Here is a 25,284-nt window from a genome sequence, read left to right as displayed (position 1 = left end):
CCTCCCAAGGGCTTGCATTAAAGGCATGTGCTACCACATACAGCATTATTATTATTATATTGTTATTATTTCTATGTGTACATGTGTGTGACGTGTTGGTTAGTGGTGATGGGGCATTTCCTTTCTGTTTCGGTGATAAAATACATGACCCAAAGCAATTTAGGGAAGAAAAGGGTTTACTTCAGCTCACAGGTTATAGTCCGTCATTGAGAGAAGTCAGGGCAGGAACTCAAAGAGGAAACTAGATGCAGGAACCCTGGAGGACCACTGTCTATTGGCTTGCTTTCTGACTCCGGCTCATCTAGCTTTCCTCTGCAGCAGAGTCATCTGCCTAGGGATGGTGCCTCCTGGCAGAGTGCCAGGCCCTCCTGCATCAATCAATCAATCACGAAGATCCCCCGAAGACGTGCCCACAACCCAATCTGATGTAGGCAGTGCTTCTTTTTCTGATCCCTCTCCCCATGTGACTTTAGTTTGTGTTGACAATAGAAAGTCACCAGCACGGAGCACGTGCATGACATAGCACAAATGCGGAGGGCTGTGGGTTCTGGGGGCGGAAGTCAGGCATTCGGGCTTTCAAATTAATTATCCACTGCGACAATTTTCCAATCCCTGCTTTCTGCTTTGAAGGATGTTTTCTTTGGTCTGGAGAGCTTTATTGTGCTAAGTACAGACATCTTTGTCATAAACTGGGAGACGCAGTATTCGTTTGAAGCCAACCCGGAGAGAAGTAAGCAGGAAGAAGGGGGGGGGGCAAAGATGGAGAGAGTGAGGATGTTATTGTGTGAGGTTTTTGGATCCAGCTTTGCTCAAAGCCTGTGATGGTTTGTGTCACCTAACAATGGGAAGAGCTCTGAGATGTGTCACTAGGCAAAGTTATTATTGTATGCACCTCATACGCGCACAGAATTGGTATAGGTTGATTGCTGTATGTGGCTTCGTGAGGCAATGGAGAAAAATGGTGAACATGAGATGGATGAGGCTGTTGCTGGCCTTACTGGTATACTTTTCACAACAAACTTTAATACACACAAACACACAGACACCGTTGTTACACTTTGAATCCGAAGTCTCCTCCGTAAGCTGTGGTCCCTAGCTGGTGGTGCCAGTTTCAGGAGATTGTAGGGCCTGGAGGTGGTCTCCTGGGAGTGGAGTGGACCTTTGAGGCCTGCTTTCAGTTGCAACCTTTCTGCTTCCTGATCCACCAAGATATGAACCGACCACCCATAAGTTCCTATGTCTTTCCTTCAGTGATAGATCCTAGCCCTTAAACTTGTAGGCCAAAAGAAAATCTCCTTCCCTGTTTCTGTCAAGTATTTGGCCATGTGATGAGAAAAGTAACCAAAAGATCCAGCAGTTTCTGATCATTATGCATCACAAGACCTTTGTGTGTGTGTGTGTGTGTGTGTGTGTGTGTGTGTGTGTGTGGTGCTCTGTTTTAATATAGGTGGCAGTGATGTAGAAGTGCTTATACCAGAGTGACACAAACTCCTGAGTAACACTGAGCTTTGATGTTCTGATGGCTACTGTGTCACTAAGTGCTAAGAGTTTCTTCAGCTCCATTATACCCTTGTGGGACCTTCGATCTACAGCCAGTGTGTCATCAATTGTATAGCACAAGACCGTAAGTACAATCCTTTCCTTATGGTGAACAGTGGCTTCTGTCTCTGGCAACTGAGAAGTTCTTGGTAAGGTCCTACACAGGTCCTAGTCACCTGATCCTGATTTCAGATCTGCTTGGAAAGTGGAGCTGCTGAAGGAGAAGACAAGGGTGGCTTCTGAAGGAAATTTAGGGGCTTTCCTCATAAAAATACGAAAGGTCTCAGCCGGAAAACCCACAGGTATCTACCATACTGAGAAGACTTGGAAAGGCTAGCACCTTTTTCTCAAAAGTGGACTCTTAAAAATTCTGGGGGAAATGCCTTGTGTGGGCAGCCAGAAGCTGCTCAGCTCTTCAGAGAACTGGGAGTGGATGGATCTATGTGAGCTGACTGAAGGACTCCAGTTGGGTCTGCAAGCGGCCCCCTTTGGGTATCCCCTTTATCCTCCCAGCCCAGGCTTGGGCAGCCAGGACACATTTCTCTGGGGCCTAGTTGCTTCTCACTCACGTAAGTTCCCTAATTACTTCTTCCGTTATGATTGCTAGCTCCTTCCCCTTGAACCCCACCTTTCTAGAGAGACTTCCATTATGACGACCAAACATCCATGCCCGTTTGTTAGTGGGGGCAGCCTCAGTCTTGGGCAAGCTGGGATGTTGGTCACCCTGGATGGCAGGTCAAACGTTCAGTAGATGTCTCCCCGGATACAGTGCTGAGGAAACTGGCTCTGGGCTCCCCTCTAGTGGAGGCTCCTGCTTGACAGTTGAGGCTAAGTTGAGGATGGATTTCCCCAGGGAGCATGCAAGACCAGAATGGCTGTGGGGTGGACCTGATTGGAGCAATAAGGGAAGGAAGAAAGGACAGACACATAGACATGCATCAGAAAACCTGAGGTCAGGTGGGCTGTAAGCTCTGATGGAGACATAATAGCAGCAGCCCAGTGCATTCATTTCATACAGCTGAATTGAGGAGATGGACTTGTTTTTGTTGTTTTGTTTACAGCTGAATGAGGAGGCAGGTTTAGCTTATGCTGGTAGGAGGTCTCTATAGGGGAACTGTCTCAGGATGCAAACATTGGGGAGGAGGGAGCTGTAGTCCATACTTTCCTGCTCATACAGAAGGTTTTGTCATTCCCATTGATCTGAGACATTGGGGTCCTTGACATGGCTATGGTCATGTCAACAGCACATACTCATCCAGGACTTCATCCACTCCCACAGAGTGGCAGTGAGGTTCCAGGCATAGGGCAGGAGAGGTCTGAGGGTCCGTCTCCCGACAGCACTACAACTCAAAAACTCTTAAATTAGGTGTTGAGGGACGACTTTGTGAACAGAAGAGACCATTTTAATATGGCCAGGAGCTTGTACACAGAGTGAAGAAAGGGCTGGCTGGCGTTTGTGGGAGCAGTGACAGCCAACCCCTCCCCAACCCCACAGATTGGGACAAGAACACAGGTGGAGTCCTATATACCGTGTGTCTGGATATTTAAAAGTTACAAATCGGGCTAAAAGGTCTTAGTTAAATATGTTCTGTTCTCCTCTTGTATGCGGTCTCTGGTTGGTTGAGTGTGGAAGAAAAAGCAGCTGTTCCAGAGATGAGTCAGCCTTGCTCTGGCAGTTGCTTGGCTGCTCATGTGAAATAACCTTTTTCTAGCTGATACGTCATTTCCTTGCCCTTCCATGAGCGGGAGCAGGATGTGTGTGAATGTAACTGGTTGCCCAGACTTTCGGGCTACGATATTCTATGTCATTTCCTTGCCCTTCCATGAGAGGGGCCAGGATGTATGTGGGTGTAATTTAGTTGCCCAGACTTTCGGGCTATGGTATTCTACAGCAACGTACACCAGAGGAACTTAATCTCTGCAGAGACTGGTTTGTGCTGCAGATTCTGACTGTTCTAGGTTTTGGCCTTTTCCACATGTCACCTGTTTGAGTGGAGCATTTTATTTGACTTATCTTTCAAATACTGGTGTTCTCTAGAACTCTGGCTTCTTTCTCACGTAAGCTTCATGGGAGATGTTTTTCATTTTCAATTTCAATCATTATAAAACCTAAAGATGATCCCTGGTCCCTTCTTATCCCTCATGTCTCAAATCCAACCCAAGTCTGGCTGATTCTACCTCCTAAGTATCTCTCAGCTCTTCTCCTTTCTCCCCATTGTCACTGCAGACATTGAATTTAAGTCACAATCAGCTTTAGCAGTCACTTTCCAACAGCTGTTTCTAACCACCATTTTCAGCCATGGTGACTTTGACAGGGTTTCATTATGTAGTCCTGGCTGGCCTGAAACTCGGTATGTAGACCAGGCTAGGCTCAAACTCACTGGTCTATCCTTTCCTCCATCCTTCCCTCTCTGTCTCTCTCTTTTTCCCTCCCCTCTTCCTTTTCTCCTTTCCTTTCTTTGGATTGAACCCAGGGGCTCACACATGCTAGACAAGCACTGAGCCACATCTCCAACATCTAAGTGCCTCCAACATCTGTGTTGTCATTCACACAAGACCCAGGTCTTCAGCACATCCTGAAAGGCCCTGCATCCTCCAGCCCTTTGCCATCCAGTTTGACCTCAAGCCCGTTTCACCTGCATCCTGGTCACGACCGGCCTCCCGTGCACTGAGACTCTCTCCAGGCACTTTCCTCAGGCCCAGAACCTCTCTCTCCTTGTTAGCTGCTGCTCATCTTTCAGATGTCAGCTCAAACGCTGTTTCTTCAAGGTCAGTTTTCCTTGACGTTTAAACTAGGGCAGTGGTTCTCAACCTTCCTAATGCTGCGACCCTTTAATACAGTTCATGCTGTAGTAACCCCTCAACCATGAAATTATTTTCATTGCTACTTCACAGCTGTAATTTCGTGACTGTTTTGAGTTATAATGTGAATATCTGACATGCAGAATATCTGATATACAATCCCCATGAAAGGGTCCCCAAAAGGGTCAAGACCCACAGGTTGAGAACCACTGGACCAAAGCATCCTGCCCCATCAGGTGACCTCCTAACACCACACACTTCCTCACAGCACTTAACGGTGCTTGCAATTACTCATTGTGTGTGTTTCCTGCTGCATTGTGTTTTCTGCTTCTCCTCCTGTGTTCGCTCAGCACCTAACTCAGCCATGCTTCAAGTAACTGAAGCACTTGCACACCTGAGACCAGTCTCATCTGAATCTCTGACTGTGTGACTGTAGGTGGCTCCATCCTTCCACTTGCTCAGAATGAAAACGGAAGAGTTCTCCTTGATTAGTTTTTCTTACGCCCTGGTACCTAAATACCACCAACTATTAGATCTATCTTCAAATTATACTCAATGTCTTCAACACTGCACGCTTCCTAATGGGAGAGTACGGTTCCACTGAGGAAGTTTTCCTGGTAATATCTACATTGTGAACAGCCTAATTTCTTTAGGACTAAATTTAAAAAGGGAGGTGGGCCTACTGATCAGGAAACGATAGCATAGAGATCACTGGGTTCTGATTCAAATGATCAGAAATCGCAACAACTGTGATTAAGAGAATTTTTAAAGATCTATCTTTATTATTTCTAGTCACGTATGTATGTGGGGTGGCGGCAAGAGTGGGTATGTTCATAAGAATGTGGGTTCCCGAAGAGGCCCAGGGTTTTGGATTCCCTGTAGCTGGAGTTACAGTGGTTGTGAGCCTCCTGACGTGGGTGCTGGGAATCAAGTTTGGGTCCTCCTTAAGAGCAGTATATGCCTGACGTGGGTGTTGGGAATCAAATATGGGTCCTCTGTAAGAGCAGAACGTGCCGTTAAGCACTAAGCCCACCTTTCTGGGGAGCAGATGAAGTCCTGAAAAATGTGTATAGTTGACATGAGTGCAGCCATGTCAAGGACCTCAGAGCCTTGGACCCATGGGAGTGGCAAGGTCTTCCCCTGGTGTGCAGATGTTGATCCTGTGTGTAGAAAGCGTCAACCACAGCTTCCTTCTCCCAGATGATTTCAGGTCCGGCTGCTACCCTACAGGGAACCACACTGATCAGCTGACCCGCCTCCTTGTCGTGTTTAATAAACTCACTTGAGTTTTCAGGCTGCTGCTGGTGCATCACCTGCTCCATCCCAGTTTTTTCTGTGTGTGTGCAGGCTTTTACATCTACCATGGCTCTTTAGTTAAGTCTATTTTAAGGCCACATGGTAGCCTGCACCTGTAATCACAGGATGTGGGGAGAGGAAGGAGGATGCTGAGCTTGAGACAAGCCTGGGCGACACAGCCAGTCTGGGCTACATAGCCAATCCCTGTTTTAAAAAGCCCAAATCAAAACCAAACAGCCAGAAAAAATTCTAATAATGGCACTGATACAGATTCTATCTCTACCTACAAGTTTGTTTGTTTTTTTTTTTTTTTTTCTGTGTAGCCTTGGGTGTCCTAGACTCGCTGCACAGAACAGGCTGGCCTTGTGATCCACCTGCCTCTGCCTCTCCGAGTGCTAGGATTAAAGGCATGTGCCACCATTACCCACCTGAGCCTCAAACCCCTTCATAACTGACTGCAATTGCCACAGGATGACCAGCTAAGGTTAGCCTGTAACAATGGAACATTTTTCATGCGAAATATTGCCAGCTGATAGCAACATGAAATTATAACTTTACTTCATTGTCCATTCGTCATCCCCCCACCTGCCTGACAGGGTTTCTCTGTGTAGCCCTGGCTCTCCTGGACTCGATTTGTAGATCAGATTGGCCTTGATATCACAGAGCTCTGCCTGCCTCTGTCTCCCTGAGTGGATCATAGGCATGTGCCCTGCTTTCACTCCATTTTCTTGAAAGCGGGTTTTATGGGATAATATTCCTAGACTGTAAGAGCAACTCAGGACACATGACATCAAGTCGAACACAGCCTCCGTCAAGCTCACTTCATAGAAGCCTGCAGAACAGTGGCTCTCAACCTGTGGGTTGTGACCCCTGGGAGGGTCAAACAATCCTTTTATAGTGGTCACCTAAAACTATAAACACTGATATTTATGATTCAGGACAGTAGCAAAATCATGGTTATGAAGTAGCAATGAAAACAATTTTATTGTCTTTTGGTGGGGGCACCACAAAATGAGGAACTATACGGAAGGGTTACATTATCAGAAAAGTTGAGAACTGCTGCTCTAGACCATCTCAAAACTTCACAATGTTGTCTTCTCCCCTTGCTCTCCAGTTTGTTAAAAGCCTTTGTCTTGAAAGGGCCAAGAAAGTTCAAACACACGGACTCTGAAGTCAGGCAAACCATACCCTCTCTAGCTGGCGGACTGTCTCAAAGTCACCACACAACAGGTAATGGGGTTTGTTTCAGAGCTGGGGTTAAGGCCCAGTTCCCAAAGACACTGCTAAGCACCTATCGTCTGTTTTTTTTGTGAGACCAGAATACTTTCAAGGGAGTATTTCACTGTGAGGTTTCATCATAACATCTGGCTTATCCCCAGCACTCAGTTACTGGAAGCATTCATGGTCTCTTTAGTTTTTTGGTTAGTTTGTTTTGGTAGCTTTGCCTGGCCTGGAACTCATTTTGTAGCCTGGCTGCCTTCAGACACAGGGCTCTGCCTGCCTCTGCCTCCCGAGTGCTGGGATGAAGGAATCTGCCACCATGTCTGGTCCCTATTGTGTTTAATGTCACAGCTTATGAGTCCTAAGCAGTAGATTCCATGAAACTAAGCATTGAAACAATTACAATGAAGGAGTATTGTGTGTCACAAAGCCGTGACTCACAAAGATGAAACAGCTGCACAAAATAATTAACACTAACTCATTAAAGAAAGAGACTTAATATAGGAATAAGCTATTTTAATCGAGCAAAACGAATTTATATTCATCATCTCTAAAAATAAAATTAGACCTTTCCAACCCTTAACATCTGCATTTAATAATATCTCCTAACCAAAATACAGATGCTAAAACAGCAACTTACAGTGTATCTTGTACAGCATACAGTGTGTTCACTCTTTACACTGACTTTGATTCTACTTGGTCGCTAGGTACCCGATGTGTACTCAAACACCACTCAACATTTTCACAATCAACAACAAAAAAAAGTAACCAGTTGTCTTAAAATGGCTCTGCTATAAATTGTATAGAATATACAGAATTACAAAGTCAAGTATTTTATCAAAATATACACCCCTCCCTGAAACTAACACAAGCTATCAACATTTTAAATGAATAATACAATTATAGAAAATATTTGCAAAATTATTTTTATGTATAAATATTCTGCCATATTTACTTTGGTCTAGAATTTTCAGCATACAAGTCCACTTAAAAAATATCCACATATAAGGGCTGGGAGACATCAGTACATATAATAATTTTATATTTGTAGTTAAATCAAAACAACTTAAATACATAACTGATTGCTTCATAATCATAACTCTGATAAAACAAATTAGTGGATCAAGGATTGCTTGTCATCTAATTATTAAATCAAAAGTGATTTTCATAAGCCCTTTGTGACTACCTCTTTAACAAAACTCAAGTGAACAGTGTGGGTGTACATATATACAATGGATAAAATAAAGTTGAATTTGCTTGCATTTCCCCATTTTTCTCTAGTATATAATACTGTATGTAGGTGAAAGTATATGAACAAATGATGAATGCAGATATAATATTGGGGCTGTTTAACAGCAAAGTACTACAGTATAAAAAGGTCACCTTGAATCATGTCCTTTTTTGGGTGCCTAAATGTTCTCTTGCCTACCCCAAACCATGCTAAGTCTTCTATTGTGGAGCTAGTGCAACACTTACTGCAAGAAACTAGGGTCCGCTGATAACCTTCCAGCCTTGCATTTCCATCCACTAAATCCAATGGACGGGAATGGCTGCCTGCCACTCTTGAACTGTTCTGAATTTTTCTCATACTGGTGATTGCAGGGTAGGAATGGACTCTCCCTCCTTCCTATTCTGGCAGTTTTAACAGTAAGAACCATGAGTTCCAGCTCTCCAGGATCCTAGTTCACCTGAAAGAACATCCTGAAGGGCAAGCAGACTCTGGAGGGCAAGGAAAACAGTCCGAGTGAATATAAAAAACGATTTAGAAACGGAAGTGGGCTTTAGCAAGGGGCTAGGTGTCTGCAAGTGTGAAGGCAGGGCCTCTGGCTCTGGGGATGCTTGGAGTCAGGTTTGTAAGGGGCAGAACCCTGTCCTGCCACATTCTACTTCCCTAGCCCTCAGAAACAATGCTGCTGTTTGAGGCAAGCCCGTCACGTCCCCTTGTCCTCACGTCATCAATTGGGGTGGGGACTTCTGTTGTCCTTTCAACTAGCATGTACCCGTGGGCTTCATTATCTCCAGGAAGGTGTAAAATTGAGGAATTAAGACTTTCTGCCATCTCCAAGTGCTGAGACTTCATTATCACAGGTGTGTCTTGCACTCAACCTCCTGCATACTCCTTCAGAGGAATGGGAGACATCTGGATTATTTGACCCCCTAAGTCTGGGTAGAATAGCCCCCGACATCAATGGCCTTGGGATGACTGGAAGACTGCAGAGAGTTCTGAAGAATTTGACCATTCTTCATTCTCTGAGGTGAGGCCAGTGCAAAGAATTATACGGCACAGGTAATCTCAGGTAAATTCTGGGAAGGCTTTCCCCATGGATAAGGCATGACCTGTGTTGTGTGTGACTTGAGTAGACCAGTTCTAATAGCAGCTCAGCCATACTTTAAGAGAACAGCACAGCATTCCATTGAGAAGCACACGCATGCTCATAGGCCAGATTCCAAATGCTCTACTGATTTCTATACCAGTCCTCATTATTTTCAGGTCTATTGCTTGTTATAATTCTCTACAAGGGACACAGACAGTTAAAAGTTAGAGTGACTCATATATGTATTTTACAAGGTTTTCGTTGCAGGAAAGTAGTTCGAGACAGTGTAGACTGTCCTACTTTAGGTTAGCCATTACATATTTTCAGTTATATTGTTAAGCAGTTCGTGAATACCCACGGATTTAACAAAGATTAGTAGTGCAGAAACTGAATGGCAATAAACACTGTCATAGCTCATTTAGCTTCTGACACATCTCAAAGACGCCATCTTCATGACTCTGACCCTTATTTTCTCCCATGACTAACAACAGTTCAGCAGTCCTCATTAGTGTTCACGAGAAAGTTTTAAATTAGGCTAAAATTCAGCTGCTTTTTTTCACTGTTCAAAACACCACAGCTAAGAACTTCATTAGCCTTCACAAAATGCTTGGGTCGTTAGAGGATTCAGCTATTTTGTTTTTATGCACTCTGTGTGAAGTGAACGATAAAACCCAAAGTAGGTGTCAGGATCCTTTTTTGTTTTTGGAGTTTACACAAATGAAAAATTAATCTCCCCCATCCCCTTGCGACTATTATGTGAACAAAACTAAGACTTTAAAGAACTAAAAAAAAAAAAAAAAAAAATCACAAACCACTTTTTGCGGACTTTTCTAACTGATCTCGTCACTCAACGGACAGCTTCAGCAAAGGTGTGCATGTTATCCTTCTGGTCGCCGTCTTCCGAGTCAGTACAAATCTGACTCTCCAAGAGATCTGAGCTCTCGTGGCACATGTCACCCGTCTTCTCCTGCTTGGTTAGGGTCTTGAATAAGTGTTTCTTCTGGTGCATTCTGAGGGCGGCGGCCGTTTTGCATATTTTGGGGCACTGGAAGCAAGCGAAGCCCTTGCCATCGTGCTCCCGAACGTGCCTCCGCTCGTGATTCCGCTTTGTGGAGAGGTACAGGAAACCCTGGAAGCAGAACTGACAGTGGTAACGCTTCTCCCCGGTGTGGATCCTCTCGTGGATCTTGAGGGTCTCGTTCAGCGTGAACGCCTTGCTGCAGTACTGACAGATGAACTCCTTCACGCCCAGGTGGATGCGCTCGTGCTTCTGCAGGTTCCCCTGCACGGAGAAGCGCCGGCCGCAGGTCTTGCACTGGTAGGGCTTCTCGCCGGTGTGGCATCGCATGTGCATCTTGAGCGTGGAGGGGCTCTGGAACGGCTTTGCACACAGCTCACAGACGTAGGGCTTCAGGGTGAGGTGGTGGTGGGGCCTGCCCTCGGCGCCCGGCCCTGCTGCCTTGTCGCCGTCACAGAGCTCGCACTGTAGCTTGGGCATCTCTTTATTTTCCTCTTCGTCTTCGCAGGCCTTATCTGGAGGCAGCCTCACCTCTGCGGGATCCAGCTCAGCTGGGTACCGGCACCTGCCACCGGAGCTTCTGCTCCCTCGCTCCTTCCTCCACTTGACTTTTCTCATTTTTCTCAACTGTTTGGATTTCTTCTTGGGCTTGTAGTTGTAGTACGGGCGCCATGGCTTGTCAGTGGAATCCTGGTCACTCCCATCATCAAACGCTTCACTCATCTCTACGCATTCAGCCTGGAAGAGCCCAAGGGGGCTGTCCCCATGGGTTTCTGGGTCAGTCTCCTGAGGCAACGGCTCCTCCTGCATTTGATACTTGGGTTTTCTCCCTCTTCTGTAAAACAGCTTAGTCCCAAGGATACGCCTTTTCACGATGGCTTCATTTCCAATTTTCACTGTTATTTGGCAAAGGGGTGCGACATTGCTATTTGTGGAGGTGCCAGGCAGAGCAGGTTTTGCGATGTATGTTTCAATCTTGCTGGTTTCCTCAACAGCATCTGTGGTTTTACCCGGAGACCCTCCATGGTCAGGAACGTGTTTTGTCTCCTCTGCTATTTCTCCCTTGTTGCACGGAATAGCTTTCTTTCTCTCCTTGATGCTTTTGGCTTTGCTTGCAAGTTTACTGGGCTTCTCTGCCTCAGGCTTGCTGTCCTCTTTCAGGGACGGGCTGACCGCTGGTTGTGAAGGGGCTTTGTGATTGCTGTTGGTCAGGCTAGCGATGGCGTTGCTGTGCTTGATCACCGACGAGAACTGGCTGCTGTGCACAATGACGGAGGGCACCGAGCCACTGTAGCTGATCACGGAGGCCGAGTGCTCACCGCTTTTGCCCACAGATGAAACACTGGTGGGCTCAGCCTGAAGGTTGGCGAGGACAGTGTTTCCAGTGGAAGAAACGGACACTTCAGCTGAATCAAAGTTATCAGTTTTCAGTGCCTCCTTCCTCCATTTGATGCCTTCTGTATTTTTGACTTCAGCAGGAGTGGGGGCACCCTGCCTTGAGGGCCTTTCCACTGGGATGGCGGAGATGCTGGTCAAGGTGCTGCCATCTTGGAAGCTCAGGGTGGGCATCTCAGAGCCTTGTGAATTTGGGATGATGAAGGCATCAGGGGCAGACTCACCCCTCTGACCGCTTCCTCGAGCACTCTCATAGGAAGAATTCCGGTAGCTCTTATAAGGTGCCCTCTTGCATCTCATAGGCAAGAGCCTGTAAAGTTTGTATGGGTAGACAGTAGGCTTCAAGCCTCCGTTCGCTGTTTTTTTGTTGACGGAGAGCCTGTGATCTATGGCATGAAAAGACTTCTGATGGTTTTTTAGTATGTAGTAGGTCATAAAAGTTTCGAGACAAAAAATGCACTGGTAGCGCCTCTCGCCCGTGTGCCAGATCTCGTGTCGTGTCCTGTACTCGGCCAGCGCGAAGACCTTGTTGCAGTAATGGCAAGGGTACGTTCTTCTCCACGAGTGGACGTTCGCATGCCTTCGGAGGCTGGACAAAGTCACATAACTCCGTTTGCACACAACGCAGCTGTAGAGCATCTGCCCGTTCACAAATTTCACCATGTGGTCTGCGTCGGGCAAGGCACTCCCAGTGCCGGAGAGTTCACCAGTCCTGTTTTCCGGTACTAAGGATTCTGGGCTTGTGAATGAACTTCCATCCTGTCCGATGGTGGGGTAGTTTTCTAGGAACGGCTGGTTTCCCCCTGGGATGGGCATGTGGCTGGACCTCATACAGATCTGTTCGTGCCGATCCAATCTGTTGAGGGTGGTGAACTGCTTGTTGCAGTACTTGCACACCAAGGGCTCCTGGGTCGGCTTGTGGAGCTGCATGTGGGCACTGAGCAGGGTGCTGCTGTCGAAGGATTTGGAACAGCAGCTGCAATTATAAACAAGGGTTGGGACCTCTGCTGCTGGTGGACCAGGAACATCAGAAGGCTGGTTTTCATCTGCCCTGGGGAAACGGACATCTCCTTCACTGCTGGGAGGTTCTGAGTGTGACAGAACTGGAGCTGGTGGTGGACTTCTTTCTTGACGGAACTCTGGGTTGCTTACTAGAGGGAGTGGTATGTTTTCTGTGGCTATGCTGGAGTCCTGGGTTTGGGTCTTTGGCTTTCGGCATGGCTTTACTGTTGTGGCAGGTGCTTCTTCGTTTTCTTCTCCTGTTTTACTAGATGAACCGCTGTCCTGTACCGGCTGACTCCTGTAAGCCTCAGTGATGGAGGAGACGGCATACGAATGTTCAGCAAGCGTGTGGACAGGCTCTGCCTCACAGCAGACATTGGTCCTCTCCTGGCAAAGACTGGCTGTTCTCATGGAATCAGACACTTTTTTGAAGTTTGCCCTCAAGTCCAGTGGAGAAAACATGTTATTACTATTTTCTGTTTCAATGATGGAAAATGCATTTGTGATCCTTGGCCCATTAGTAACGGCTGGTTCTTCATGCCTTTTTTCATTTTTTTCTTCTTTAACCACGCCCTTTTCAGTAATGCAGACTACATAGGGACCTGGGGAATTTGAGAAGTTGCGGTCACTAAGGTCTTCTAAGAATGATATTCCCAGCTTTTTCCCCGCAGCTGCAAGATCAGTGACAGTTTCCTGTCTCTTGACCACAACGGTGGAGCTGTAGATATAATTAAGTATTTCTGTAAACACTTCAGCTTTCAGATCATCCAGCTCCAGGACGTGGCTGGAAATACAGATTGTATGGCTCCAAAAGATGTTTTTGAAATAGAGGCTTGAGGCAGCCAGGACATTGCTGTGGGCTTTAAACTTGGTGTCTTCCACAATGATGGTGACATCACACAAAATACCACGAATGCGCTGTTCATTTAAGATGGAGAGCACCGTGTCGCTGTGGAACTCGTCCTTGAGGTCCCTGGAGAGGGACATGACTGTCATCTGAAACAAGAAACAAGTGGTCAGGGGGCCTTCCATCAATGACTTTTGCATTTCTAGGCTATTTGCTAACTCTGGGAAAAATTGTGTTTTATACACGAGAACCCAGACGTTTATCTCATCTTGTTGTTATTCCTAAGATGTGGAAGTCAACAGCACAAGGCCAACCTCTCTTGCCCCAGACTGTTTCTCATGCCACGGCTAGCAGCTGTAGTTGGAAATCCTCCTGGGACTATGTGTATGCATCTAAATATGGAAAGAGCGAGTTTCTGTATGTCCAAGCAGAAAGGGTCTCCCCACTTGAGGCTGCTGCCCTGGCATTCTAGAGCTAAGCGGCACTGTGTTCTTTTAGGAGCACCCTCTTTTCTTCTAACTTTTCCCTCTTAAGATAAGGTCTTACAATTTAGGCCCAACTAGTTGTAACTTGTTATTAAGACAAAGCTGGCCTTGAACTCTGAGATCTGCCTGTCTTTGTTTTCTTTCAAATGTTCTCCTCCACCACCCCAGGACCTGGGATTAGGGCTGGGCTATCACACATGCTAGGTGAGTCACATCCCAAGCCCTTCTGGCCTGGAACTAGGTAAGCAGGCCAGGCTGGCAACGAATTCAGAGATCAGCCTGTATCTGCTTTCCTGAGTACTTGGTGTAAAAGCCTGTGTCAACACACCTGGCTTCATTTGACGGCGTGGGGTGTGTGTGTGTGTGTGTGTGTGTGTGTGTGTGTGTATGTTGCCGAGGACTGAATCCCTGACCTCTACTCATGATGGTCAAAGGTACTACTGTTGAGACATAATCTCAGCCTCTTTTATAGCTTTTCAAAGATAACCTCAATAATCAGATTCAAACATAATTCATAAAGCAGAAACAATTGATTAATTTGCTTTCAAAACTTTCCTAGAAGTGAGTGGTATCTTTGTGTGAGGATATCTACTCAGAGAAGCAGTGAGAATGGATGGAGCCACTGAACTCATTCTTCTGACGTGCTTCTTTTCTGAGTGGCAGTATGTGACAGTCTGACCACTGGGGACATCCTGCCTCCTCTCCACATGTGGCCTGGTGAGAACCAACTCACTGTTTGATTTCCCCTTTGTCATAACCAGACTGGAGCACAGTTTTTAAATGACCCTGTAGAATACTAAAGGCAACAAAGAGATGACAAAACACTAGACTAGGAAAGCATGTTTCTACGTCTATGAGTCTATGATAAGGAGTCTCATCACAGCTTCCTAAGTTTACACAACTGAAGGGTGTGATGGCTCTTGGCTGGTCTAAGGATGTTATGTATGTAGCATGCTTAAGTTATTTTCTTTAGTCAAATTTGCCACTGTTGTGGAAAATGTCCAAGAAACAATGTTTCGAAGGTTTTAGGTGTTTGTGGAGGAGAGTGAGGCAGAACAAGGCAGCTCACATATGGTGGTGGGAGGAGGAGGGGAAAGAAAGGGAGGAAAGAGAGAGAGGGAGAGGAGAAGAGGAAGGAGGCTGGGCTAGCTAGCATTCTCCTTTCCCTGACTTTACTCTGTTCCAGCTCCCAGCCTGGCGTGTCCACATTCAGGTGGGTCTTTCTCTCTCATACTTTACAAATCTACATACTTCTTGATCCAATCAGGCTGACCTCACATTCTTATACCACTGTGTGGGGGGCGGTGGCTGAGTGATCCTGTCATTTTCTGTATGTTTTACTGTGAACCTGGGATGACCACAGCCTATTGACACCCTAGTGGCCAAAGCAGTAGCATTTACACTGAACCACAGTAACAAACACACAGCACACAGTGAGCCAAGATACAAATGAAATGCATACCTTGACTTCATGTGATACAATCTGTTGTTTTGGAAACTTCCACATTAAAAAAAAAATGCAGACAGTAACTCAGTTTTCACTCTCTGCCAATTCATCATCCTTGCAGCTAAGTGTGAAACTAAACCCTGCTCTGGTCTACACGCATACTAACCGCATATACTCTATCTAACTTCTCTGTGCCATCGGTGTTTGCAGTCTCCAGAAAACCATACAGCTCAGCAGTGTTTCTCTAACTGCTGGCCACTGTCTTGCTACTGCTGGATTACAGATAGCATTTAGCTCATGGCATCCGTTCAGTTAGACGGACCAAATGTCCACACAAAAAACCTCCTCTTAACCTTTTGGTAAAGGGTCTGTTACAAGGCGGGCCCCATTGTGCGATTTAGCTTCAACTGATAAATAGCATCAATTGATAGATTCCTGTATTACTCTTGGTCATGGGAAATGGGCACCATCTTATGAATCCTTCAACTTCAATAAAGAAACTCCATATGTCCTCCCCATCTTTAGGTCTTGAGACAAGGAAGCTTAGACCTTTGGTCACTTGCTGCAGCCACTCCTAGCTGTTTCTTGTCTGACCATTACTTCAGTTTATTTAACATTAGTTCTTCTGCTTTGCCTTGTCTCTAACCTGGAGCTCTCCTACTTGGCTGTCTTTAGACATAACAATCTGGAATAATACCTCATCTGGGCAGCCTCTGTCTTCTAGGATGTCTAGTTGTATGTTGATGCCCACACCAGAGCATCTGAGAATGTTTGTTCACTTGTGTCTTTCTTGGTGAGTCTCCAAAGTGCAAGAACAATTTAATCCATCCTTATACTCTCCATAACTATGGTACAATATATGCTGACTATGCTCATGAGCAGAGAGCAATTTAAGCAAATGTCTTAATGTACATATTGTGTAAACAGAACTTCCTGAGGTAGAGCCTTAAAAACCAGACCAAAGTGAACCCAATTCTACTCTACTGGAGCAATATTAAGAGGTAAATAAAAACAAATTATTGCCCATGTTGTCATTTAATTAGGTTGACCGTAGTCATTGCTTGAGTATTTAATTACTCATTTGAATTTGTGAATATGATAAATAGTGAGCTTGGATGAACAAACCTCTTTGAATCTTCAATGATAAGTAAGTCCAGGGGCTGGAGAGGTGGCTCAATGGTGAAGAACACTTGCTCTTCCATGGGACCTGGTTCTGAGCTTCCTCAGAACCATCGACAACTCCAGGTCCAGGGGATCTGACACCTTCTGGCCTGGCACCAGGTATGCAGCTGGTACACAGACGTACATGCAGGCAAAACACCCACACACAGAATAGAAAGAAAACAAGTATATCCTAAGATAAAAACTTTAAGATTACTGTGCTAATCTTTAAGGCAACATTCATAATACTCTGAAATAATCTCTGCCTCCAGGAAATTATTTTATGCTATTTTAAAATGTATGCCTAAATAAGCCAAATACAAAGTGACTGAAAGTAAGACACAAAACAGAAGACAGGAGGGGATGCCGAGGGATGGAAGTGTTTCCACGGCTGCACAGATGCATGCCGCCTCCCCCCTTGAGGTAAATGTCCTCTTTCGCCCTGAGTATGGCATGGACCACAGGGCCATTCCTGACTGCTCCCAGGGAAAGCTGTTTTTTGATTGGCATGGCTGCTCTCTTATTCTGTTTGTACATTTTACTGTTTGCTTGCATCTTGTTTTATAAGTCTCAGTAATTACTTTGGTCACAACGATCTTCCTGTTCAAATGACTCTATCCACTCATTTATTTACAATCAGGCCCTCGCCATCCTATCCAGGATGCTGCTTTTAGGCCTTTGTTCTCAGACTGAGTCGGAAAAAAAAGAGAACACTTCTTGGTAATGATGCAATCACTCCCCAGTATTTCCAGCTTCATTAAAGCTTCTTTCCCTCTAATCAGTTAGACAATTCTACCAAAATATACAGAGATAAAAACTCTTAGAATCATAATTCCCATGCAAACGCTATGATTTACCATGTATCTTTTTATAGGGCTTGCTATTAAAGTCTGGTGTTCAGTGTGCATGTATGTGCATGTACCCGGGTACCTGTCTATGCATATAAAGGGGCCAGAGACTGTCAGATGGCCTCCTCTCTCCACCTTGAGTTTGTTTGTTTTTTTTTTTTTTTTTAGAGACAGAGTCTCTTGCTGAACGTGAAGGCTACCACCTGGCTAGACAATGAACTCTGCCTATTCTCCTGTCTGGTCCCCCCAGCACACTATAGTTAGCAGCTCATGCCACATTATGTGAGTGTTGGGGATCCAAACTCAGGTCCTCAAGTGTGCAAAATAAACATCTTATCCTTGGCCATCTCCCCAGTTCCTGAAATCTATTGTGTTTTATCGGTGAATCTCTAAGACATGACGAAGGAGAGTAAAATGGCTCTTTCAGGGGGAAGGCTGCTCTCCAGAGACTGTCTGGACCCCAGTTTTCTAAACCCTCCCATCAAAGAAGGCCGAGCCTTCCTGCCAGCTCTCAAGTTCCTAACATAAATAAAATAATAGAGTTGAACCGACAAATAACTTTCTCCCCTCTTGACTGCAAGTCGTGGTCTATAAAAAGAAACTTAGAAATCAACCCTAACTAAAAAAAGAATGCTCTGTATGAGGATACTGACCTGGAATCCTGCAAAAGTCAAACTCACATTCCATACCCAGCCAACGCAGGCCTATGGAAGGAGAATCCACCGTGTGGGGTTGCAAGGCCCTATGGAAATTTTCTGACAAAGGACGGTTTGCTGCAGGGAGCTGGCTCCGCCATCCCACACACATCCTCGCAGTACATTTGCTCATAGTCATGGTGAGGTCTACGTCAGACCACACGTGACGGGGTGTTAGAAACACAAGCACCAGATCTCGAAAACAGATTACAAAACAGAAGCCCTTTATAGAGCAGAGCTGTGTCTAGGAAGCGGAACATCCTTTTGATTGTGTCTTCAAAATGGGGCCGAGCAGGGGCATGGACCAGCTGTGTATGCCAGGCTGCGATACACTCAAAGCTATCAGATTCGAGATAACACAGTGTGACATGGGGAGTTCATTTTCTTACCTGAAACTCAAGGGACACTGTGAGCTACTGACTACACCCCACATAGGGGTGGCTGGCTGGGGCAACCTCACCCACCGCAGTGTGGGGGTAAACAACGGGCCTCCAGACTTGTAGTTGCGTGCATTAGACTGTGAGAACAGGTATTATCAGATTCGTGAATGATGCAATGAGCCCAGCTAAACATTTAGTGTTGCTTGCTTGCAAACATGAAAGACGAACAGGTCCGTGGATGGCCTTCCTGCCACGGGTTCATCAGGGTCAAGCTTGCCCAGACACCTGCTGGCTTGAGAAACCTGGCAAACAGGCTGAGAGGCTGCGTCCTGAGCCCTCAGAATGCTGTGTCCTAAGCCCTCAGAGGCTGTGTCCTGAGCCCTCAGAGGCTGTGTCCTGAGCCCTCAGAGGCTGTGTCCTGAGCCCTCAGAGTGCTGCGTCCTGAGCCCTCAGAGGCTGTCTCCTGAGCCCTCAGAGGCTGTCTCCTGAGCCCTCAGAGGCTGTGTCCTGAGCCCTCAGAGTGCTGCGTCCTGAGCCCTCACAGGCTGTCTCCTGAGCCCTCAGAGGCTGTGTCCTGAGCCCTCAGAGTGCTGCATCCTGAGCCCTCAGAGGCTGTGTCCTGAGCCCTCAGAATGCTGCGTCCTGAGCCCTCAGAGGCTGTGTCCTGGTTTCAGCTCCACCAGCATTCGGGAGACCCACATGTTGAAAGCATTTTCAGTCTGAGGATTGTTAGGATACGTTCGCGTGCTCTGAAACGTCTCACTGCAGGGATGAGCTGCCTATTAAGACAGTTTTAAAAGGGCAAATGTTTTCCCATGAAGTTAATGGGCTGGAGGAATGAGTGGAGGCTGGCCCTTCCTTTCTCACTTGACTGCTACCCCAGGGTGGTCAGAGGGAAGAACATGCTGGCTTTAACTAACCGGCAGTTAACTAACTGTGGTGCACTTACCCAGTGGCAAGGATAGGTTATTCTAACGTGGACAGAGCACCAGCTGCTGTTTTGGTCTAAACCTACTGCCATTGTTCCCCAACCTTCCCCAGGGTTTTTGCATTTGACTCTCGGGACTCAACACAAAACACTAAAACCATAGTTCATGCTGATTCTTTCTGGAAAGCAGGAAGTTGACAGAGGGAGTGAAATCACTCACACACACATGCGCGCGCACACACTATCAAGTGCATTCTGTGAATGTGTCACACATGACCCAGCCAGCTCATCACTGCGCACAGACTAGGGGTTCATGGAATGCTAGCAGACAGCTGGAGAACCAAACTGACTGTCACCTGCCTCGTTGACTGTGGACAGAACTTGCTAACCTTTGTACAGAGCACAAACACAAAGAGATCTGGCCAGTCCATGCTAAAAGACTTTGGAGGCCTTTACCCATCTTGGGATAAAATCCAGGCTTCTCTGCAGCCTGCAGAGCACTGCATTATCCATAGGGCACTCCATTTTCTCCCAACTCACTTGCTCCTTCCTGCTCCACACAGAGGCTCCCTTTGCTTTGAAAGAATAAAGTCCTAGCATAATGCTGACTCGGCTCACAATCTGCCTTCCCGCCTTCCCTGTTCTGGGTACGTGACTTAACTACGGCTTTGTTCAAACCACCCAATCAGACCCCTGTAACTATGCTTCTCGCTTCTGTAACCGCGCTTCCTGCTCCCGAGCCCTATAAAAACCCGTCACCCCAACCGAGAGGCGCGCAAGTCTTCCGAGAGACTTTGTTGCCCCGGATACCCGTGTACTCAATAAAGCCTCTTGCTGGTTGCATCCGAACAACTGGACTCGTTGATCTTTGGGTACGGGGTCTCCCTGACGGAAGACAACCTTCGGGGGTCTTTCAGCTTCTCCCATCTGCCAGGTTCCTCCTGGCCCTGGAACCTTTAAAGTACCCCAGTTGAGGCACTGCCTCCGGATGGCCTCCTCTCCTGCTTCAGGCCCAGCTCTGAAGTCACGGGCATCTCTTCTATATGCTCCCATTTCATTTGCCCTCTGCTATGGCTTGGACATGGAATGTCTCCCATAGGCCCATTTACGTTCGGTCCTCAGTCCCCAGCTGTCAGCGCCTCACTGATTGGAGTGGGTTGCTGGAGGCAAGCCCCTGCTTGGCTTCTTGATTCAGTGCAATGTAAAAGCAAGCGGCCTCATGCTCCTGGCCATCCTGAGCTGTCGGTAACTCTTTTCTGCCTTCCTTGAACATCCTCCCTCCCTTAGGTTGCTTCTTTTACACATTTCATCTAAAGTAACACCCTCCCATCACCTTACTGCCTTTATACTGCTTACTTCAAACCTGAAATTATCACACATATACTAGGGCCAAGTTATCTGCAGGCCCCAGAGAGTACCATCCCATTATGTACAAACACAATCTCTCCTATATATACATCTACGATAAAGTTTAACTTACGGATGAGGTACGATTAGACATTAACAATAATTAAAATTTTGAGCCAAGCTTGGTGGTGCACAACTTTAATCCCAGCACTCAGGGAGGCAGAGGCAGGTGGATCTCTGTGAGTTCAAGGCCAGCCTTCTCTACAAAGCAAGTCTAGGACAACCAAGGTTACACAGAAACCCTGTCTCAAAAAAAAAAAAAAAAAAAAAGAAAAACAAAAAAAGCCCAAAATAAAAAAAACCAACCAACAAACCAGTAACAAAAAAAATCAACATCATAATTAAAATTTAATGATGAAAAAGGCTATAATAAAAGCTACTTAGTACTTAGAAGTTACTTCTGAAATTTTCCACTGCGTATGATCAGACTGTGCCCGACCTTGAATAACTAAAACGCTGGAAAGGAAAGCTGTAGATAAAGGCGGATGGCTGCTGACTCTTCACTCTTGGGAAGTGAGCTGTGGGAGAGACAGGCCTGTCTACTCTTGCTGCTCACGGTACCTGGAAGCCACTCAGGTTTGTTGGACGAGTAAACAGAAAAGCATACGAAGCAAAGATGGCTTAGATGAAAAAATCCAAACTCACGAAGCCTGGCGTGGCGGCACAGGCCTGTAATTTCAACCCTAAAGAGGCTGAAAGAGGAAGATTGGGAGTTTGAGCCTGGCCTTGGCTACCCAGCAGAGCTTGTATTAAAAACGAAAACGCACACTGCCCGCCCCCTGCGCTCTCATCGCCACCTAACCCGCGGTGTCGACTTCCACAGCACATGCACAGTCCAACACTGCACACCACTGACTTTTCGTCCATCTGCTCCACAGAATTAAGACCCACCTGCAGCAAGATTTTACTTCCTCACTGATCATCTTAAGCACCTAGAATAGGGCCTGGCACGTAGAAGGCCCTTGGCAAATCTTTCCTGACTTGTATTTATCGTCTGTGTGTGGCGGCGTGAGTTTCCATGCATGGCATGCTCGCAGCACTGGTGGAGTGTAACAGACAGCACTGAGCTCCTGGAACTGGACTTACAGGATTTGAGTACCACCTGATGTGTGTGCTTGAAGCAAACCTGGTTTTTCTGCAGGAGCAGTAAGTGCTCTTAACCACCGAGCCATCTCTCCAGCCCCCAGATCCACTCTGAATAACATCATTTTACTCTGAATAACATCCACTCTGAATCTTTCAGGTTGTGAAACATTCTGCATATTGACTCATTTAATGGCCTCCATGAACGATCCTGGGATTCTGGATCCTTTTGGGTTTTTTGTTTTTTTGTTTTGTGCTTTTGTTTTTTGAGACAGGGTTTCTCTTATCCTTAGCTGTCCTGGGACTTTATCTGTAGGCCAGGCTGGAGGCTGGCCTTGAACTCACAGAGATCCACCTGCCTCTGCCTCCTGAGTGCTGGGATTAAAGACATGCACCACTGACCAGCTACGATCCTGGGATTCTGCCAGACAAAATGAACAGATGACTATACACTGATCGGATTAAATGAACAGAGGCAAGGCTTGAGATACAGAAGCTCGTGTCATTATCATGCCCAAAAGGAGAGATGGGAAATTTGAGCCCATAGCACTCACTCAAGTATGCCAGGTTTCTGATGAGGGATGGTGCTCAGTCTGCTAGAGGGTACTTATTCTTTATACAAAAGGGTGCTGAGTCCAGACTGAAAATGTATCATATAAGGCTGTTGCTGAAGTTTGCAGAGATGGACCCACAGGGCTTTAAGTGGAAAGGCTGTTATAACAGCAGCAAAAGTCAAAAGCCTGAGGGTCACTAAAAGCTACTGAAGACTATGCTGGAGAGGTCCCTAATGGGGTGGTGGCAGTGGAGGATGAGAGCCAGGGTTACCCTGGCAGCAGTCAGCAGGACAATCTGGGCATTGCTAGGCAATGGGCCTCGATGATGGGTCTTGGGCCTAGGAAGCTCCCAGCAGTCCAGGTGTGAACAGCAGCTGTACCATAGGCATATTCCAGGTGTAGCCTGGTGTGTCATCAGCCAGGATTTCCTGGTCTGAAGGAAGGCTTCAGGAAGGTGAGCTAAGTCCAAGAGTGTAGTGACTCTTTCATTACAAGCCAGTGATGTGGATTATGAGGTTCTAGTGAGGATGCAGCATTAAGATCAACTGTGGGAAGCCTCAGAAGAATGCTCAAGAGAGAGATCCTGCAGTGGGAGGCAGGCTGCTAGTGTGAACCACCTTCATGAGATGGGGATAGTCTCTTGGCTAGTGAGGGGCCAAAATCTTGTATGTGGATGCTAGTATCCTTACAAAGGCTTATGAGGCCCCTTATGATTCAACCTCTTTTTCTATCACTCTAACCCATCCCTTTGTGCTTCTGAAGCCTGAAATACTTTCCAGCCCAGAGAGCAAGCCACTCTGGTTTCTATCTGACACCTACTTCCCACAAACCACTCACCTGCTGCATGGTCTTGGAATGCAGCCTTACCCCTACTCTTTTAGCACTTATTTCCAGGTAGAAGTTAGTAATGCCCTGCTACAGAGTAAAGATTCTAGGAGGGCCAGGACTCGTTTCCCATTTTCCCGCTGTTCAGCTCTGTAACTGCCGCTATTGTTTTCTTTATCACAGCACCAGCACTGAGCAACTACGCCTGGAGCCATTCCCAGTTTTCAGGGTTCAGCCTCCGAGGCCTGCACATTTCTGCTATCTCCTACTGTGCTACTGGGGGAAATTCCCCCAGTGCAAGAAAGTCAAGAAGGCTGTTTGAGTTGGGGAAAAGGAAAAACAAAACCACTGCCACAAATGAGCATTTCTGGAGATCTGCCTGTCAGGGTACATTAGGGTTGCTGAGCTGCACAGGGCAAGCCAGGGCTACCCATCAACAGAAACACTCTGCCCATGTAAGTCAAAACAAGCAAGTTTGTAATGAGATGAAAATGTTACTAAGTCAGGTTTTAGTCTCTGTGACAAGACACCTAAAAAAAAAAAAAAAAAAAACAAAAAACAATTTAAAGAAAGGAGGATTCATTTCGGCTCATGGTTTCATTTGTCCATGTTTGTCTCGGCAGACCTTATGGAGGAAGCTCATAAAGGAGAAAGGCTGATCACGGCAGGGCAGCAGGGGAGCAGGATGAGTGAGAGGTCCTGGGAATGAGATAGACCTTACCGACCTACTTCTTCCAACTTGGCCAATCTCCTTGTTCCCACTCCTCCTAGCAATGTGTCAGATTATGAGTCCATCTGTGGAGTAAGCCACTGAGGAGCTCAGAGCCTGCAGGATTACATGCCCAAAGCCCATGAGCTGGCAATATGGCTTTAACAGGTTAGCCTTTGGGGCCGTGTCCATCCCAAGTGAACACTATCACTGCTGTCTGTTGACTTTGATTTTTTAACAAACCTACTTTATTTAGGGTTATTAAATGTTTCTACCACCATTCCAACCTCCCAGCACAGGATAGGAGGAAAAAAAAAGGTTAGTGGAGACAGGGAAGGGGGGAGGGGCGAGTTCTCTTTCCTACTTTCCTCTGGGTAGGGTCCTAGGAGTCTGGGGATGGGGCAAGACACCCGTATCAGTCACCCAGAAAGTCCAGGTACCCAGCAGATCAGCAAACAGCAAATGCAGCAGCAGGACGAACCAGCAGCAAGCAGTCCTCCTCCAAGCAGCCACACCTTCTTCCTCTGGGCTGTCATATTTAGAACACTCAAAGTCCTCAGAATCCAACTAATTCCACCTGGCAAAGACCACGCTCCCCATGAGACACTTAACAGGTGTGGACAAACTAAAATCCCCAACTTAGAATTTTAACAAAAACATGTTTACCTATCATAAACCAAAACATCCACAACAGCTTTCACTCCAAGAAAGGAAAGGAGAAATCAGCCCTGTAAGTTCTATGGTAACATTTTGTTTAAAGCCTAGGAACTGGGCCTTTGTTTCAGATACCCAGAAACCAGCAACAGATTTAAAGATTCACTTCCAGGCTAGCTGTGGAGGTGTATACCAGCACCCAGAGGACAGAGACAGGTGAATCTCTGTGAGCTCCAGACCAGCCAGGGCCAGAAAGACTCTACCTCGAAAGTTTTAAGAATTTCCTTAACACTAAAAATGTAAGGTTGGCAACACGCATGTGTAGTCGATGCTGGGTGTAAGTAAAGGACTAAGCGTCCACGTGGCGCCCGCCCTCTGGCACACACACAGCTTCCTGCTCTCCGCAACCACTTCTGAATCCCTTCTGACCACAGTCCTTGCCCTCTCTCCTGAGGAGCAGCTCATGTGGAGCTGGTGCTGGCCCTGACCTACTTCTGGGTTAAGGAACGGTGGGTGCCTGTGCATACAGTGCCCAGCGTGTGACTTACTCTAAAGACACATGCGCCATCTTCCGCCTCCGGGTGAGCAACAGCAGGGTGGAAAACGCGTGGCTGTATGTGCTGACCACGGTAGTGCTCAGCACAAGAGCGCCATCATCAGACCTCAGAAAGAA

At 46.5% G+C, this 25,284-nt stretch overlaps 2 protein-coding genes across 5 annotated transcripts in view; both read right to left on the bottom strand.

Moving 5' to 3' along the window:
• Window positions 1–25,284, bottom strand: part of Rasa2 (RAS p21 protein activator 2) — a 175,707-nt gene that overhangs the window by 134,933 nt on the left and 15,490 nt on the right. The gene's annotated exons all lie outside the window — the stretch shown is intronic.
• Window positions 7,360–25,284, bottom strand: part of Zbtb38 (zinc finger and BTB domain containing 38) — a 33,415-nt gene continuing 15,490 nt past the window's right edge. Inside the window, exons 1-3 of one of the 4 annotated variants that reach the window (XM_060385465.1) lie at window positions 18,030–18,232; window positions 16,493–16,656; window positions 7,360–13,584 (exon numbers count right to left, since the gene is read on the bottom strand). In XM_060385465.1, coding sequence (XP_060241448.1) covers window positions 10,021–13,584 — 3,564 coding nt within the window. In that variant the 5' untranslated portion in view covers window positions 16,493–16,656; window positions 18,030–18,232 and the 3' untranslated portion in view covers window positions 7,360–10,020. Of the gene's footprint in view, window positions 13,585–16,492; window positions 16,657–18,029; window positions 18,233–25,284 lie in introns of those variants that run through there. The other 3 variants (XM_060385464.1, XM_021648445.2, XM_021648444.2) reach the window with 3 other exon arrangements.

The sequence above is a fragment of the Meriones unguiculatus genome, chromosome 6, assembly GCF_030254825.1.
Source record: "Meriones unguiculatus strain TT.TT164.6M chromosome 6, Bangor_MerUng_6.1, whole genome shotgun sequence".
NCBI lineage: Eukaryota > Metazoa > Chordata > Mammalia > Rodentia > Muridae > Meriones > Meriones unguiculatus.
Note: the sequence above shows the minus strand (reverse complement) of the source record. Positions and strands in the feature narration are given on the sequence as shown.